This window comes from Schistocerca serialis, chromosome 5 (assembly GCF_023864345.2).
Source record: "Schistocerca serialis cubense isolate TAMUIC-IGC-003099 chromosome 5, iqSchSeri2.2, whole genome shotgun sequence".
In the NCBI taxonomy this organism is placed as follows: domain Eukaryota; kingdom Metazoa; phylum Arthropoda; class Insecta; order Orthoptera; family Acrididae; genus Schistocerca; species Schistocerca serialis.
Genome location: NC_064642.1, coordinates 156,018,081 through 156,034,208, shown reverse-complemented (window position 1 = coordinate 156,034,208; position 16,128 = coordinate 156,018,081). Strand labels below are relative to the sequence as shown.

The following is a 16,128-nucleotide window of genomic DNA, read 5'->3' as shown; positions in this document are numbered from 1 at the left end:
AGTAAATCTAATCTAATCTAATATAACTCTAAACTCTCCTGAGAGCAAAGACAGCAAGTCCGTCCGTAACAACAAAGCCGATATCGAGCGACAGTCACACACGGGCGCTCACAACGGAAGACCACGTCTCTCCAGAGCTGGCTTCCCAGCAAGGCTTGGCTCACCACCATCGTAATTCCGAAAACGAATGATATTCCCGAAACCACGGAATATTCTCCCTCTCTACAGAATCTTCCGAACGCCGACCAACCATTTAAGTCTTTTGTCGTCCAGCGCGGGAAGTTTGCGAGGAAAAACCTGTACTAGTACTATGATACGCTTCTGAGTAAAAATCCATGAAAATAACCCGGCCTGCGTGGTTTCCGAGGTGCCGTTTCTTCGTTCCTCTCACCTGCGTCCAAGATTGTCAGCGTTCGGAAGTGTTATCCGGTTATCCTTACGGCCCCTTCTATAATAGCGGCCGGCCGTCACCCTATTGTGCTCCAGAGCTCAGGTGCCACGACGTCCGTGTAACTGCTTCCTGTGTTTAAGCAGGACTAACACCTGTGCGGGCCGTCCACCCAGAGCTTGAGTTCTGCCTGCCGTTTCATCTCCACTGGCGTTCCAACCTCTACTAGTATATGTTCAAATGGTTCAAATGGCTCTGAGCACTATAGGACTTAACTTCTGAGGTCATCAGTCCCCTAGAACTTAGAACTACTTAAACCTAACTAACCTAAGGACATCACACACATCCATGCCCGAGGCAGGATTCGAACCTGCGACCGTAGCGATCGCGCGGCTCCAGACTGTAGCGCCCAGAACCGCTCGGCCACTCCTGCCGGCACTAGTATAGGCAATCATTCATTACACCGTTTTCATAATAAAGACACTCCGTCACCTTTCATGCAATAAGCGTTGACAATTACTCACAAGACATACGTGACAATGTCAGTCTCCTTTATATATTCATATATACGATGTACAACCTATCACATGATACTTAATTGTGTTTGTGGATCACGGCAAAGTATGTGGATGAGTTCTTGTAAGGTGCAAAATTATAGCCACCTTACATTTTATTACGGTGTGGTTATAAGTTTCTCGGCACTGTCCCCACTTGCTCCCTCCTTACATAAATACAACGTCTGACTGTTCCTGTTGCAGACGCAGCTTCCAGCGGCGGCCGCGGAGGCAGCGTGCGTGCGGACACGGGAGAGACACGTGTGCAGGTAGGGCGCTCGCTCGCTCCCGCGCCATTACCAGGCACTCCCTCTCCTCCTGCCCCATCCTACTCTACCTTACGTTCCCGCTTCACCGCCGGCAGTCCATCCTCAACTCACCATCATGTTGCGATTCCAACATTCCGCGCCATTACACGTTTCTGGCCCTTTCTACGCGTGCACTCTTCATTTATTCCGCCGTTCGCGCACGCTACATTAAGGCCTTCAGATAAGTTCTTAAATCAGTCCAGCAGTTCCACTTTACACTGAAACCTAATGTAGTATCGAAAAATATCTTTGATATTTAAGACCACCTTACAGTGTGTGACGTATCGTAATTCCGAAACAAAAATAATTTCAAAATTGTTAAGCCTTTCGTGGCCACTTGTTGACAAACTGCCTATTGGTTTCTGTCTCAAGGTCTTCAGCCGACGTTCGTCTGATGATTTTACTGACGTTTCGCCAGCACGAAAGGCTGGCATTGTCAAAGCTTCACCCTCCATTGCCGGTGATGAACTGGAGCCGAGCTCGCGGCCGCAGACTATATGTACCATGGTATCATACCATGCACATGCGAAAATTTTATGTCGGAATGATTGGCCGATCAATCAACACCAGGATCAAAGAACATAAGTGACATGCAGGTTGGGGCAGGTGGGGAAATCGGCCGTGGCAGAGCACGCGCTGAGTGAGACCGACCACGTAATAAAATTCGCCGACACGGAAGTTCTGGCTGTAGAGAAGCACTATCACACCTTCTTGTTCAGAGAAGCTGTAGAAATACAAAACACGGGAATAGTTTCAACAAGCAAGAAGAAAACCCTAAGGTAAACGGATCCTGGCTTTCCTTACTGCAGCGAGTGACCATCGCAGGTAGCAAGAGGAGTACCGCAGCGGAAATGACCGCGGAGAAGCCCTCGTAAGTCAGCGCGCCAGGTACATATAGTCTGCGGCCGTGAGCTCGGCAGTTCATCACCTTCAATAGAAAGTGAAGCTTTCACAATGCCAGCCACTCGTGCTGGCGAAAGTTCAGTAAAATCGTCAGACGAACGTCGGCCGAAGAATCCGAGACAGAAGCCAATAGGCAGTTTCTCAAAAATAATTTCCCCTTTTCACTGTTCTATTTGCGAATTGCGCATCGGAAGGACGATTCTCAGCATTTCGAGCTATGACTTTTAATTTTCCCTTTCTCTCGTTGTGAGCATTTTGAAAGAAGTATACTACCGGTCAAAAGTTTTCGATCGCCCATGAAAAAAGCTGTACACTTTATTTCAGCGTACAAACAAACTGTACGGACTAAATACATCAACAAAATAAATATTTTTCTCTCTCTATCATTAAGTTCAGTGCAACATGTTTTAGATTTTAGTCTCTTCAGAGTATTCACCCCTTGCTCTCAGAACAGCTGTGAAAACTCTTGGCATTCTGGAGATTTTGTACTGTTTTATAAATATCGTAGTCCAACACGTCTAGAAATTATTCCGTAGTCCTCCAACATTAGATGACCTCCGTTTTCTCCCATAAGAAATCGTTGAGATTTAAGTCAGATGACTGAGTGGCCATACCACATTCTTTAGTTTCCCACAATTCTCTTTTATATTGACTCATCCCATGCACAATGTAGAAGCATATTTGGGACCGTGGTGCTGCTGTAGAGCAAACCCATAACTCATAAGTTCCTTTCCAGATGGAACTGCGTTGTTGATCAGTGTCCTGTTGCATCATTCCTTCGTTAACAGTCATTAATTTTCAGTAGACCACGGACTTTATCACCCTCAAAACATCACCACACCATGACCGACCGTCCACCAGGCTTCACGTTGGTGTCACACACTACGCTTCACATTTCCTTCACGAAGCCGATGAAAAAACTTTCGACGATGGCTTCCATGTACTCCAGTCTTAGATTCGTCTGTGAATAACAGCTTAGACCATTGCAGCATTCTACAATTTTTGTGTTACCGTGCCCATTGCTATCGTTTCACCTTATTTTGTTTGCGTAATAAAGGGTTTTTGCCCGCTATGCAGCCTTTAAACCTTTTTCATGGAGACAGAGATTGAAGCCGCTCACATACAATCTGTTTCCTCGCGAATTTCAGGTGCAGTACGAGTTCTCTGACGTTTATCTGTACACATGTGAACTGATCTTCCCTAATGATGTTAACGTCCTCCAGTTGCCGTTACACTTGCATTGGCATGTTTGCTTGAACCGCTACAACGCATACACCACTGCAGACTGGACTATGCCAACTTTTGTTGGTGTCGTCTTACTAGAACAGCCTGCCTGATGCAGAGCTACAATTAGAGTACGTTTTCAGTTCCAGTCTCCTGTTTCTGTCCCATTATGGCGTAATATGGTATGAGCCTGATCAAGTATACAAACATACTGCTAGACGCACACACAGTACTGTAAACTAACGCGAACTGGAAAAAAATGTTCAAATGTGTGTGAAATCGTATGGGACTTAACTGCTGAGGTCATCAGTCCCTAAGCTTACACACTACTTAACCTAAACTATCCTAAGGACAAACACACACACCCACGCCCGAGGGAGGACTCGAACCTCCGCCGGGACCAGCCGCACTAACGCGAACTGATTGGTACACAGACAGCAGAAGGAATGAGGTCTATTCGAATGGAACGTTCTTAGGTAAAGGCACGTGAGTGTTGTTGTGGAAACTCATCATTGCTCCTCTAGGCAAACACCCAACAGAGGCGCTTAGTCTTTATATGTTTATACTTGGCTTATTATCGGGATGGGGATAGGACAGAATATTCAAAACGAAATCCCTGTTTTAACCAAAAATCCATAGTTTTGATAGGTAATCGGAAACATTTGACTCGTAGTGTACGTGGAAGTAATCCGTAGTCCGATTTTTCTATTACACACCTGGAATTTCAACGGTAAATCTCTCCGCGATACATGTTGGCTCTTTTGTAGCGTCCGCCACTCGCGCTTAGCACTTAGTAAGCGAATTCCGCCGCTCCTCGTTGGATCTGCTCTGTCTCTTCTACTTATCCTCTCTGGCAAGATAGCAAACTGACTATCAGTACCCGATAACCTGTCAAGCAAGGGTCGTATGTATTCCTCACCTGTCGTTGATGAATTTTATTTCATTCAGATTTCTCCAATGAATCTCAGTTTAGCATAAGGTTGAACAACACGCTATTGAATGTCACGCAGCAGAAGATTCTTATTTCGCAGATGTGTACAAGATATTGCGTCTTTTGTTAATGACTTGTTCTTAATGCACAGCAAAGTCTTTTTTTTTTTTTTTAGGTAGATTCATGATGCTTATTCTTTCATTCCGTCCTCCTCTCGTTTTAAGACACGTACATTTGCAGATATGCATAAGATACAATTCACATGATTTTCTACCTTTGACTATAATTATTGTTCATTTTCCGCTGTTGGTCAGTTTCGGCTTCATGCCTCTTCAAGCTTCAGCTGCAAAACACAGATCGCATTCATATACAACATTGACCAAGGAAAAAACAAATTAAAAAATTGAAAACCTTACAAATAACAAAATTACAAGTCATGTTTATTATATCATTGCTGTCAATTAATAAAACCTACTTTATGTGCATGAACAAAATCCTCGAAGGTAGTCAGCCAACACCATATGGCGGACAAACATACAACTTACGACTTGTAGTCATGCGTAGAGTATAGTAAAAGCTTAAATCTATGGCGTTTAGTCTGTGAACGGGATTCTGGAGGTAGAATGCACCTTCTGAAATTTTATCTTAAGTCGATTTTCTAGGTGATGTTCAGCCGCAGTCGACTCCTCAAGCTCCCCTTGTTTCATTTGTCGTGATTGCTCAGTACGACGCTTAGCAACATTGCGAATGTTTTGTCTTATGTAAATGCTACTGCATTCGCTGGGTACGCCGTGAACTCCTGGAACTCTAAGACCTACCTTGTCTTTAACAAGGCGCAACATATCTCGTATCTTGGAGGCAGACCGGAACACCAGCGTCCGTCCATTCTCTGCAGCATGCGTCCTGTCTCGCTAGTCGTTGATCCACAGCATGGAAGTAATGTTCTCGGCTCTGCCTTTTCGCCGTTTCATGAGGTGTCTTTTGTCGGTGGCACCTGAAAGCCTTTGCAGTCTCTCCTTCGCCGTAACCATTTCCCGTGAGCACGCGTCTCAGATGCTCAAATTGCGACTGTAGATGGTCGCCGTCAGAAATAATCTTCGTCCTACGTACTAACGTGTTCAGGACCGCTCTCCAGTGTACAGGTTGGTGAAAACTGTTGGGGTTCAAGTACCGGTCAGTGTGCGTAGACCTCCTATACACATGAATATCCAAGCCAGTCTCTTGTCTTCCGCTCAACTAAACATCCAAGAGCGGAAGCTTGCGATCACTCTCCATTTCGGCAGTTAACTTAATGTTGGGGATACCTATTAAGAGCTCTAGTATTTTACTCGAATGGACGTGGCTTGTAAACCAAGGAGAGTTTACGCAACCGTGTAGTGTTACTGGACGCTGTGTACAGTAAAGCCTAGACTAGCAGAAAAATACTTACATCTGGGGTCAAAAACGCGAATATGCTCCTGATTAAAAGACTGAGTGGAAAGAGGGTACTATCTGCCTCGTTCTGTCTTCCTCGGCACATTTCAAATGTATTAATAAACTGTAATACAAAATGGAATTTGAAGAACCGATTTAGCGTTGCATTATCAATAGCAAACCCCCCTACGTGTGAATGTATTCGCGCTCCATTTAACATGCAACTCACCTCTCACTCCCCCAAGCTCCTCTAAATGTACACTAACTCGTTCATTCCCATTAGTCCATCGTTGTAAGTCGCTGATATCCATTCACTCCGATTGCCCAGTCTCACTTACTTATTCAATCCAATTCATTGTCATTATCTCCTTTTGTCTCTCCAACTCTCTCCTGTCTCACATCCATAATCTCCTTCGTTCTGTAGTACTAAAACTGTCTCCTATCGTTGTTCCTGTCTCCCTCTTGCTCTCTCTTACTGCTATTATCTCATTTATTCCTTCCCACTGTTGCTTCTCGTCTCACCGTCACTATCTCTCTCTTCTTCGTTATAATTGTCATAGACTCTCTCTTATTATCACTGACAATCCTCCTTTTCACCTTCTCCTTCCCCTTACTCCTTTTCCACTGGTACTGTCGCCTTCTCTGTGTTCCTAGCACTCCTCTGTCAATGTCGACTATGTTCCACTGCCACTGTAACCCTCTCTTTCTCTCACACTGCCGCCGTCTCCTTCGCTCTTTCTGTACCACATTCATTGTCTACTATCTTCCAATATGTATTACTTTCCCGTCTCTTTCACACTGCCACTTTTTCATTCTCTCTGAGTATAAAGAACCGCGAATAAGTTTTCATACTCAAATTTTTGGGAAACATTTTAGAGGTGCTGAGGAATGTAGAACTAAACAAGAGAATATTCACTTTTTTGTGTTCCTTCAGAAGCATTTTTCCGCTGGTTCTCTTCTTTTGCATGTTACAGCAGGGCATGTCACTCATATGAAAATAACTTCGTGTGTCAGTAAAATCTTAATACTTTACGTACATGAAATTCAAACAATTTTATACCTCAGACCGGAATTTACGTTCATAAAAATTTTTCATGTGCTTTAGTACTCCAACATAGGCTTCCCAGAACCTTCTGATGATAACGGAGACAGTTTACAGCAAATTTCTCCGTGCTGCGTCAGTTCATAAACTGGGTTTTCGCGTCACACCTGATTTTAAGTGCGTATTTTGCGTGTACAAGTAGGGTAACTTTGGACCTCTGTATCTTGCAAATGAGTTTAGATACCAAGAAAATTTTACACATAGTTCGAGATCTGGCTCTCAGGAATAATTTCAGACACTTGCTGTGCATAGCCGTCTCGGAATCCGCGGCTCAGTTTTGGTACCCAAAAACTATGTTGTGTTTCTCTATAACGGAGAAAGACGTTTAAAAACAAAGAGATGGCACTTCCAGATAAAATTTGAGCAATATTCTGGGGTTAGTCATTTAGATATTCGCTGATGACGGCGAAAAAATGCTGGAAAAACGCTTTTTTCGGACATTCTCAGTAACCACTCACGAACCCAATGGTGCCACCAAAAGCCCTTAAGAGCAGCGTAGATCACATGTGATGGAAAAAGAAGCAACGGATTTGCTCCATTTGCGTAAACTGGTGGAAGTTTGCAATATTCAGACTTTAACCCTGTGTGTGTGTGTGTGTGTGTGTGTGTGTGTGTGTGCGAGCGTGCGTGTGTGTGTGCGCGCGCGCGTGTGTGTGTGTGTAGAGCTAACAAGCGCTCAAGGGCGAGGTTATCAGCGTCCTTACACACATTAAAAGAAAGGAATGTGGATATACGAAAATAGTTGTCACACCACTAAAATGGACGCCGATGCATCCATTCCCACCTAAGTCGCTTTGACCTATCCAGTCGCTCTCTCTCACACGCCTTAAGAAAACGGAGAAAGGGTTAAATGTGCTATACCTGGTAGACTGGCGATGGCAAGGAAAGCATTTCTGAATAAGAGAAATTTGTTGACATCTAGTATAGATTTAAGTGTCAGAAAGTCGTTTCTGAAAGTATTTGTATGGAGTGTAGCTATGTATGGGAGTGAAAATGGATGATAAATAGTTTAGACAAGAAGAGAATAGAAGCTTTCGAAATGTGGTGCTATAGAAGAATGCTGAAGATTAGATGGGTAGACCATATAACTAATGAGGAGGTATTGAATAGAATTGGGGAGAAGAGAAATTTGTGGCACAGCTTGACTAGAAGAAGGGATCGGTTGCTAGGACATGTTCTGAGGCTTGAAGAGATCACCAGTTTAGTATTGGAGGGCAGCGCGGAGGGTAAAAATCGTAGAGGGAGGCCAAGAGATGAATACACTAAGCAGATTCAGAAGGATGTAGGTTGCAGTAGGTACTGGGAGATGAAGAAGCTTGCACACGATAGAGTATCATGGAGAGCTGCATCAAATCAGTCTCTGGACTGAAGAACACAATAACAACAACCTGGGATTAAAACAGAAGTAAATCGACAGAGGATCTAAAAGAAAGGCACTGGAAAATGTGACTGGAAGACCACTTACAAGAAACATGGGTGAGCCTGTTAACACGTTAAAAATTTCTCCATAAAGTTTTTGGAAGTAAGATGGACAAATCACAAAACCTTAAACTCTTACCACATGCGTCTGAACGTTACTTAAAACGGAGGGAAGATTGTTGGCAAATCTGCCACTCTCCGCTGGTAGGAAAATGAAACACTAATAAAATGTGGCGCACAGTGGTCTGCACGCCACAAGCACCACACACTAGAGCGTCCTCTCGCCAAAGCAAGAACCCATATGTCATAGGGCTGTGGCCTATGCGAAGACGAATAAGGAGAACCATGTCCCATCTGTGTGGCTGGAAGGAGGTACGCCACGGCCGCGTTGTGGGCTTTACTGGACGGAGCTTGTTGTCTGTTACTTCCAGATCTTCCCACTGACACATGTTTCCGTACAACAGGGAGACGAAAGCATGCAGGGGGAAGGCATAATGAACTGAGAAACACGACACGCCTCCTTGGCTGCTACATCCGTCCTTTCGTTCCCCGCAATACCCATTTTCCCCGGAACCCAGCGGAAGGACATCACCTTCACCAGCTTGTGTTGACGCAGGAGGTCGTCCTGCACTTAAGTGACCTGGATACAAGCACTGCAAAAACTGAAGAGCACTCAGGGAGTCGAAACAGACGAGGAATTTACCAGGGATGGCACATCACATCTGCTCCAGCGGCCTCAAGATCGGGTCTAGTTCGGCATCGAATCCAGAGGCAATCGAATCTTAAGGACACCACCCGGCAAAACAACATAGCCAACTTTCACCCTATACTGTAGGATAATTACAGTAAGAGGATCCTTCTCTTGGGTATAGAAATGGTTCCTATACCAATGGCTTTTGACAATGTACACTGGAATACTCTCTTTCAAATTTTGAATGTGGCAGGGGTAAAATACAGGGAGCGAAAGGCTATTTAATTTGTACAGAAACCAGAAGGCAGTTATAAGAGTCGAGGGACATGAAAGAGAAGCAGTGGTTGGGGAGGGTGTGAGACAGGGGTGTAGCCTCTCCCCGATGTTATTCAATCTGTATACTGAGCAAGCAGTAAAGGAAACAAAAGAAAAGTTCGGAGTAGGTATTAAAATCCATGGAGAAGAAATAAAAACTTTAAGGTTCGTCGATGACATTGTAATTCTGTCAGAGACAGCAAAGGACTTGGAAGAGCAGTTGAACGGAATGGACAGTGTCTTGAAAGGAGGGTATAAGATGAACATCAACAAAAGCAAAACGAGGATAATGGAATGTAGTCGAATTAAGTCGGGTGATGCTGAGGGAATTAGATTAGGAAATGAGACACTTAAAGTAGTAAAGGAGTTTTGCTATTTGGGAAGCAAAATAACTGATGATGGACGGAGAGGATATAAAATGTAGACTGGCAATGGCAAGGAGAGCGTTTCTGAAGAAGAGGAATTTGTTAACATCGAGTATAGATTTAAGTGTCAGGAAGTCGTTTCTGAAAGTATTTGTATGGAGTGTAGCCGCGTACGGAAGCCATGGACGATAAATAGTTTGGACAAGAAGAGAATAGAAGCTTCCGAAATGTGGTGCTACAGAAGAATGCTGAAGATTAGATGTGTAGGTCGCATAAGTAAGGAGGAGGTACTGAATAGAATTGGGGAGAAGAGGAGTTTGTGGCACAACTTGACTAGAAGAAGGGATCGGTTGGTAGGACACGTTCTGAGGCATCAAGGGATCACAAATTTAGTATTGGAGGGCAGCGTGGAGGGTAAAAATCGTAGAGGGAGACCAAGAGATGAATACATTAAGCAGATTCAGAAGGATGTAGGCTGCAGTACGTACTGGGAGATGAAGCAGCTTGCACAGGATAGAGTAGCATGGACAGCCGCGCGGGAGTAGCCGAGCGGTCTAAGGCGCTGCAGTCATGGACTGTACGTGTGGTCCCGGCGGAAGTTCGAGTACTCCCTCGGGCATGGGTGTGTGTGTTTGTCCGTAGGATAATTTGTGTTAAGTAGTGTGTAAGCTTAGAGAGTGATGACCTGAGCTTAAGATTTCACACACACACACACACACAGCATTGAGAGCTGCATCAAACCAGTCCCAGGACTGAAGACCACAATAACAACCAATGGCAGACCCTCGCTTTCTATCACTAACAGAATCCGAGGTACGAGCCCCGAAAAAATACCGTTTTTATACGCGGCGTTTTTCAACGTTTAGATTGCGCATATTGTCGCAAGCGTACCGATTGGGGATGTACGGCGAGGTACTGCGGTGCTGCTTGTAGCCGTCGGGCTGGCCGTGCAGCCCGAACTGAGGAGCGTCAGTCAGCAAGGACGACAGGTGGCGCCCCTTCCCGGCCGCCGCCCTCAGCGCGCCTCTTTCGCCTCTGGTAGTCGCGACTAAGGCGCTCTGCGGAGAGGCGGCCACTGATCTGCTCGCTGGAGGCGCTGCCTGCCCGACCTGCAGCGGACGCGCACCAACAGGTGATCTGAATCGGCTCTCGCCTCTGTGCTGCACGTGGCATCCGGAACTGGATATACACTTTGCTATTTCTGCTAAAACCAAAACAAAGCAAAAACAAATGACAGTAGGCGTGTTTCTGAGGGCGACGTAAGTTTACCAGTAACTTAAATTACCTCGTTCGTGGATAACGATGTGCCGTTCAACCATGTAAAACTTACGTGTGTTTATGTCTAAGTATAATGGAGAGGAAAGGCTGGTGTATAATTTGCTCGACGCATGTACTGTCGGAAGTTCCATGCGGCATTTCGCGGATGATGCTGTAGTATACAGAGAATTGTTGCAGCTTTAGAAAATTGCAGCGAAGTGCAGGAAGATCTGCAGAGGATAGGCACTTGGTGCAGGGAGTGGCAACTGACCCTTAACATAGACAAATGCAATGTATTGCGAATACATAGAAAGAAGGATCCTTTATTGTATGTGTGGTGTGCGTACTGTAAGAACTTCGGTACACACACCGTCAGATTATTTGACTTGTCGCTCTAACGAAGTAGGCGAGTGTCAGCAATAGGTCTCGTGGTTTCATCGTGGCGTGTTTACCTTTTGCCGTTAGGTCAGACGATAGAAATGGCACTTGCACGCTTAGAGTAGCAGATTGACAGTGACCAACTTTAAACAGAACTTGATTAATTTTCACACACATTTATTAAAATAATAACAAGCATAAACATAACATAACTTGATTCTGGATGCTATTTACAATTGAGAATCTGAAGTTCCTTTGGTCTTGGTATGTTAATCTTATTCTCACATATCTCTGATACTTGACAAAGGGTCTATACATTTATCTTCATGGCTATGTACAGCAATATGATAATCTTATTAGGTGCAGACTGAAACTTGACTAGAGACTGGTGCAGACTAATGCAGACTGGTACAGACTGGTGCAGACTGCCAATTCAGAGGTTTGTACACTCGTTATAATACCTCGCGCATTCAGGTATCACTGTGTGAGTGTGATCCACGAGGAGGAAAGGTTCTACGTTAGCAGCAATCTCATTGGCTGCGTTACATATTAATACGCGGATCGGCGGAAGCAGAATTTGGTCCGTCTCTAAGGCAGCGCCATCTCGTACTGCGGAGACGGACGAGCGGTGCGCATGCGCTGTTGTGCTTTGCGGGGCGTGCTTTAGTGGGAAAGTTGTGTACGCGCTGACTATGCGGAACTATGTACACAACAGTATGATTATATGATACCGAAACAAACACTGGTAGCAGTTACTTCTGTAAAATATTTGGGAGTATGCGTACGGAACGATTTGAAGTGGAATGATCATATAAAATTAATTGTTGGTAACGGGGGTTCCGGGTTGAGATTCATTGGGAGAGTCCTTAGAAAATGTAGTCCATCAACAAAGGAGGTGGCTTACAAAACACTCGTTCAACCTATACTTGAGTATTGCTCATCAGTGTGCAATCCGTACCAGGTCGGGTTGACAGAGGGGATAGAGAAGACCCAAAGAAGAGCGGCGCGTTTCGTCACAGGGCTATTTGGTAAGCGTGATAGCGTTACGGAGATGTTTAGCAAACTCAAGTGGCAGACTCTGCAAGAGAGGCGCTCTGCATCGCGGTGTAGCTTGTTGTCCAGGTTTCGAGAGGGTGCGTTTCTGGATGAGGTATCGAATATATTGCTTCCCGTTACTTATACCTCCCGAGGAGATCACGAATGTAAAATTAGAGAGATTCGAGCGCGCATGGAGGCTTTCCGGCAGTCGTCCTTCCCGCGAACCATACGCGACTGGAACAGGAAAGGGAGGTAATGACAGTGGCACGTAAAGTGGCCTCCGCCACACACCGTTGGCTGGCTTGCGGAGTATAAATGTAGATATAGATGTACTGTAGAGTGTGTAATGAGCAGTTTACCTCCACACCTCCAAGGGCAGCAAACACCCTCTGTATCACTGTTTTGATCATCTTGAAGTGCAGAAGTAGATGTAATAAATTCTGCTGTAGTACGATGCGTTCCTCAAACGTTTCCGAGAAATTGAGGTTCAAAGTTTTATGAGACCGTAGGATACGATATCCCGTGTTTTCTTTTTCGGATCTCTCACAAAACGCTTGTTCGCTACAGTAAGTAATGTTTCTTCTGGAAGGAGTAATACCAATAGTCACAATCGCTGTGACACATTTGTGGTGAGCCGTAGTCAAAGTATAATAAGTAATCGAAACGTAATGATAATTCGTTAATCGATATACTCACGTGAAGTCGTGCCAGCCCATACCTGTTTTGATTAATATGCACTGGATTTTCAATATGCTCATGCATGTATCGATAAACAAATATTCGTATAGTCACCATCTCCAGCTACACTTGTATTATACCACGTCACGAATTTACCAGAACGACTAAGGCGATTATCGAACAGCGAGGTCAGCCGCGCCGTTGACATGCTTCTTCCGGGATACGGGGCAGCGCGCCGATTACGGACTGAATCCTCCCGATGGATCAATGACAAGGACCGGAGTGCTAGTCAGTCTGGATGTGGTTTTCAGACGGTTTCCCACATCCGACTAGGTGGATACCGGGCCGGTACCCACGTGCTGCCTCAGTTACACGTTCGCAAACATTTAAAAAAAATTCGCACACTTTCACATGTTATAATACTGCAGCAGACGGTTGGAGTACACAAATTCCGTGCCGGTGTGGAAGGGGGTGGCGACAGGAAGCACATCTGGTTACCGTTTACCACCAACATTGCCAGATCCAATAATCAACACGACGACGAAATGTGATTAGTTTTAGTGATACAAGTATTTGAAGGGAGATTATACGAAAAAAATAAAATAGCGTCACTCGAACGCAGACTTTGCGACCTTAATCAGTTGCACTAACGCCCCTGCTCGACGGTTGGCCCTCTGCTATGGTACTCAGCAGGCTCATAAAACTCTGAACTTCAATTTCTTGCATGCCCTTGAGCAAGGTATCGTACTAGAGCAAAATTTTTTCGTCTAGCTTTTTGCAACAGTCGTGCGCAAGATGAACAATATAGGTGATGTGTTGGCAGTACACTTCCACTTCCTTTGTCAGCGCAACCCCAATTTCCCGCGTCTGGCTGATATTTTCATTTTTATAGTTTATACTGACGTTACAGATCTTACGAACGCAAGAGTACTATGTGATTCGTGAAATTTTGTTTTTTGTGTTTCTTTTGTGCAATTGACAAGGAAAATATCAAATTATTATTATTTTGTTAGCTTTCACGATTTTATTTTGTTATTAGCTGAAGATAAGCAATGTAAGTTTGCACTACAAGCGGCTATAGAAACGGGCAGGTTTTGCACTTATCGACAGATATACAAATTGCTGAGTCTGTCGTACTGTAGATCAATTTCAAAGACCACAAATGAGGAATCTGCGAAACTGCTTTATGGCACTCTTCATACGCTGCTTTGGTTACGTCAAACGTATGGTGGTGTTCACTTAATGAAAGTATATATTTTGAAAACCGTCTTGCTCAATGAAAAAAAAGCTATTACGAAGAAAAGAATTTCTTCACATGCAGTATTTACTGATAGCGGTAAGAAAAAAGCGAAATGAAGATTATAGTTTAAAGTCCAGTGGACGTCAAGCAACGCTGAGAACGGGAGAGGGAGAGGGAGAGAGAAAGAGAAAGATTGTTGGGTTGTTTGGGGAAGGAGACCAGACATTGAGGTCATCGGTCTCATCGGATTAGGGAAGGATGGGGAAGGAAGTCGGCCGTGCCCTTTCAGAGGAACCATCCCTGCAGTTGCCTGGAGCGATTTAGGGAAATCACGGAAAACCTAAATCTGGATGGCCGGACGCGGGATTGAACCGCCGTCCTCCCGTATGCGAGTCCAGTGTCTAACCACTGCGCCACCCCGCTTGGTAAAGAGAAAGAGAGAGAAGGAGAGTGGGAGAGGGAGAGGGAGAGGGAGAGAGGGAGAGAGGGAGAGCGGGAGGGAGGGAGGGAGAGAGAGAGAGAGAGAGAGAGAAATGAAAGGACAAGGAAATAGACCGTGGAAAATGATAATCTGTATGATCTCAGGAGGATTTCAACCGCCATCCTCTCGAATTAGAATCCAGTGCAACAAGCATTGCGCTTCGCCGTTCAGTACTACAGTTAGAGACGACGGTGGTGTTATAGACACAGACAGTCTGACCTGTTAGAAAATTTAGCAGTTCTAAAACCTGTCATATATTTGTAATAATTCCTTTTTACTTTCCAGATACTGATTAGTTCAAGTGAATTTTCACTTGTAACTTAACAGAAATTCATCTTTTCCAGTATGTTACGATTTAAAAAGTTGTGTAACTTTATAATTAGATGCTATAAGGAATATGATTCTTGTTGCTTAGATTTAAGACTAATAATTCTTACTTTTGTCTGAGTCCAAACAAATTTATTCCATCGAATAATTTATAGTGATGTGGTTCAATTACATCGTCTTATTTATTTATTTTCTCTTTATAGAATACTGAAACTGTATGCAAAAGTGAAGACCACCTATCCCCAATTGTCGAAAATTCATGCTCTGCTATATGAAATAATGCTAACGTCCGTAAGTTTTCGACGAACAGATAGGTAGTTTTCTCGTGTAAGCTTCAGGTTTACACATACTTCTCCATGCAAATCACAGACACTAATGAAATCCACGTGTTAAAATTACGATATGACACTGACATCGATAGTCGAGTGAATCGAAGCGGCAGATTCGTATGCGGCGGGAGATGAGTTCAAATCCACTTCAAGCCGCCATGGTGTAGCTTATCTGGTTTTCCTAAATCTTTTTAGACAAATACGGGGATTTTAGAATTGCTCCTGCAAATCACTAGTCACTAGTCACTGTGCACTGTATGACACGTTATCGAAGGAAGCATTTAGTTTACTACAGCCAAGGCATCTTACGTTAAGTAACAAGGGACACACTTCTACACTTCGTCAAATTTCTCCTTAGTGACAATGTTTTGAGCTAGAGATTGTAGTCCTTCATTGCTGACGAGTCCTTGCCGACTTGCGTTACCTTCAGAACCACATTCCAGTTTCTCAAGTTACGTATTGTGGTGGAGGAACCACAACATCTCAGACGCTACTCGTCTCACTGCAAACTCGACGCTCTCGGCTGCCCTCGCACTGAGTCATTTAACAGCATAATCCAAGGACTATACATAGCTCATTACAGTAGAAAGTCTTCCCAGTTCTACTTGAAAACTATTTATTTGGCAGTTGATTTTCTTCCCAGATGTATTTCTATTTACAGTTGTCAACCTGTCATAGCCTGTTGCACACTGTGAGACTGAATGTGCGTAAAACACTTACACACAGGGCTCACATCGTCTCCCACCTAGATAGTTTGCCTAAAGAACTCGTCCGCGTAAAGCCAGCG

The 16,128-nt window shown here is 44.3% G+C and overlaps 1 protein-coding gene across 1 annotated transcript in view; it reads left to right on the top strand.

Moving 5' to 3' along the window:
- The window catches only part of LOC126481814 (uncharacterized), a 400,368-nt gene that overhangs the window by 256,721 nt on the left and 127,519 nt on the right, over window positions 1–16,128 (top strand). Inside the window, exon 3 of the mRNA XM_050105770.1 lies at window positions 1,147–1,211. Coding sequence (XP_049961727.1) covers window positions 1,147–1,211 — 65 coding nt within the window. The remainder of the gene's footprint in view (window positions 1–1,146; window positions 1,212–16,128) is intronic.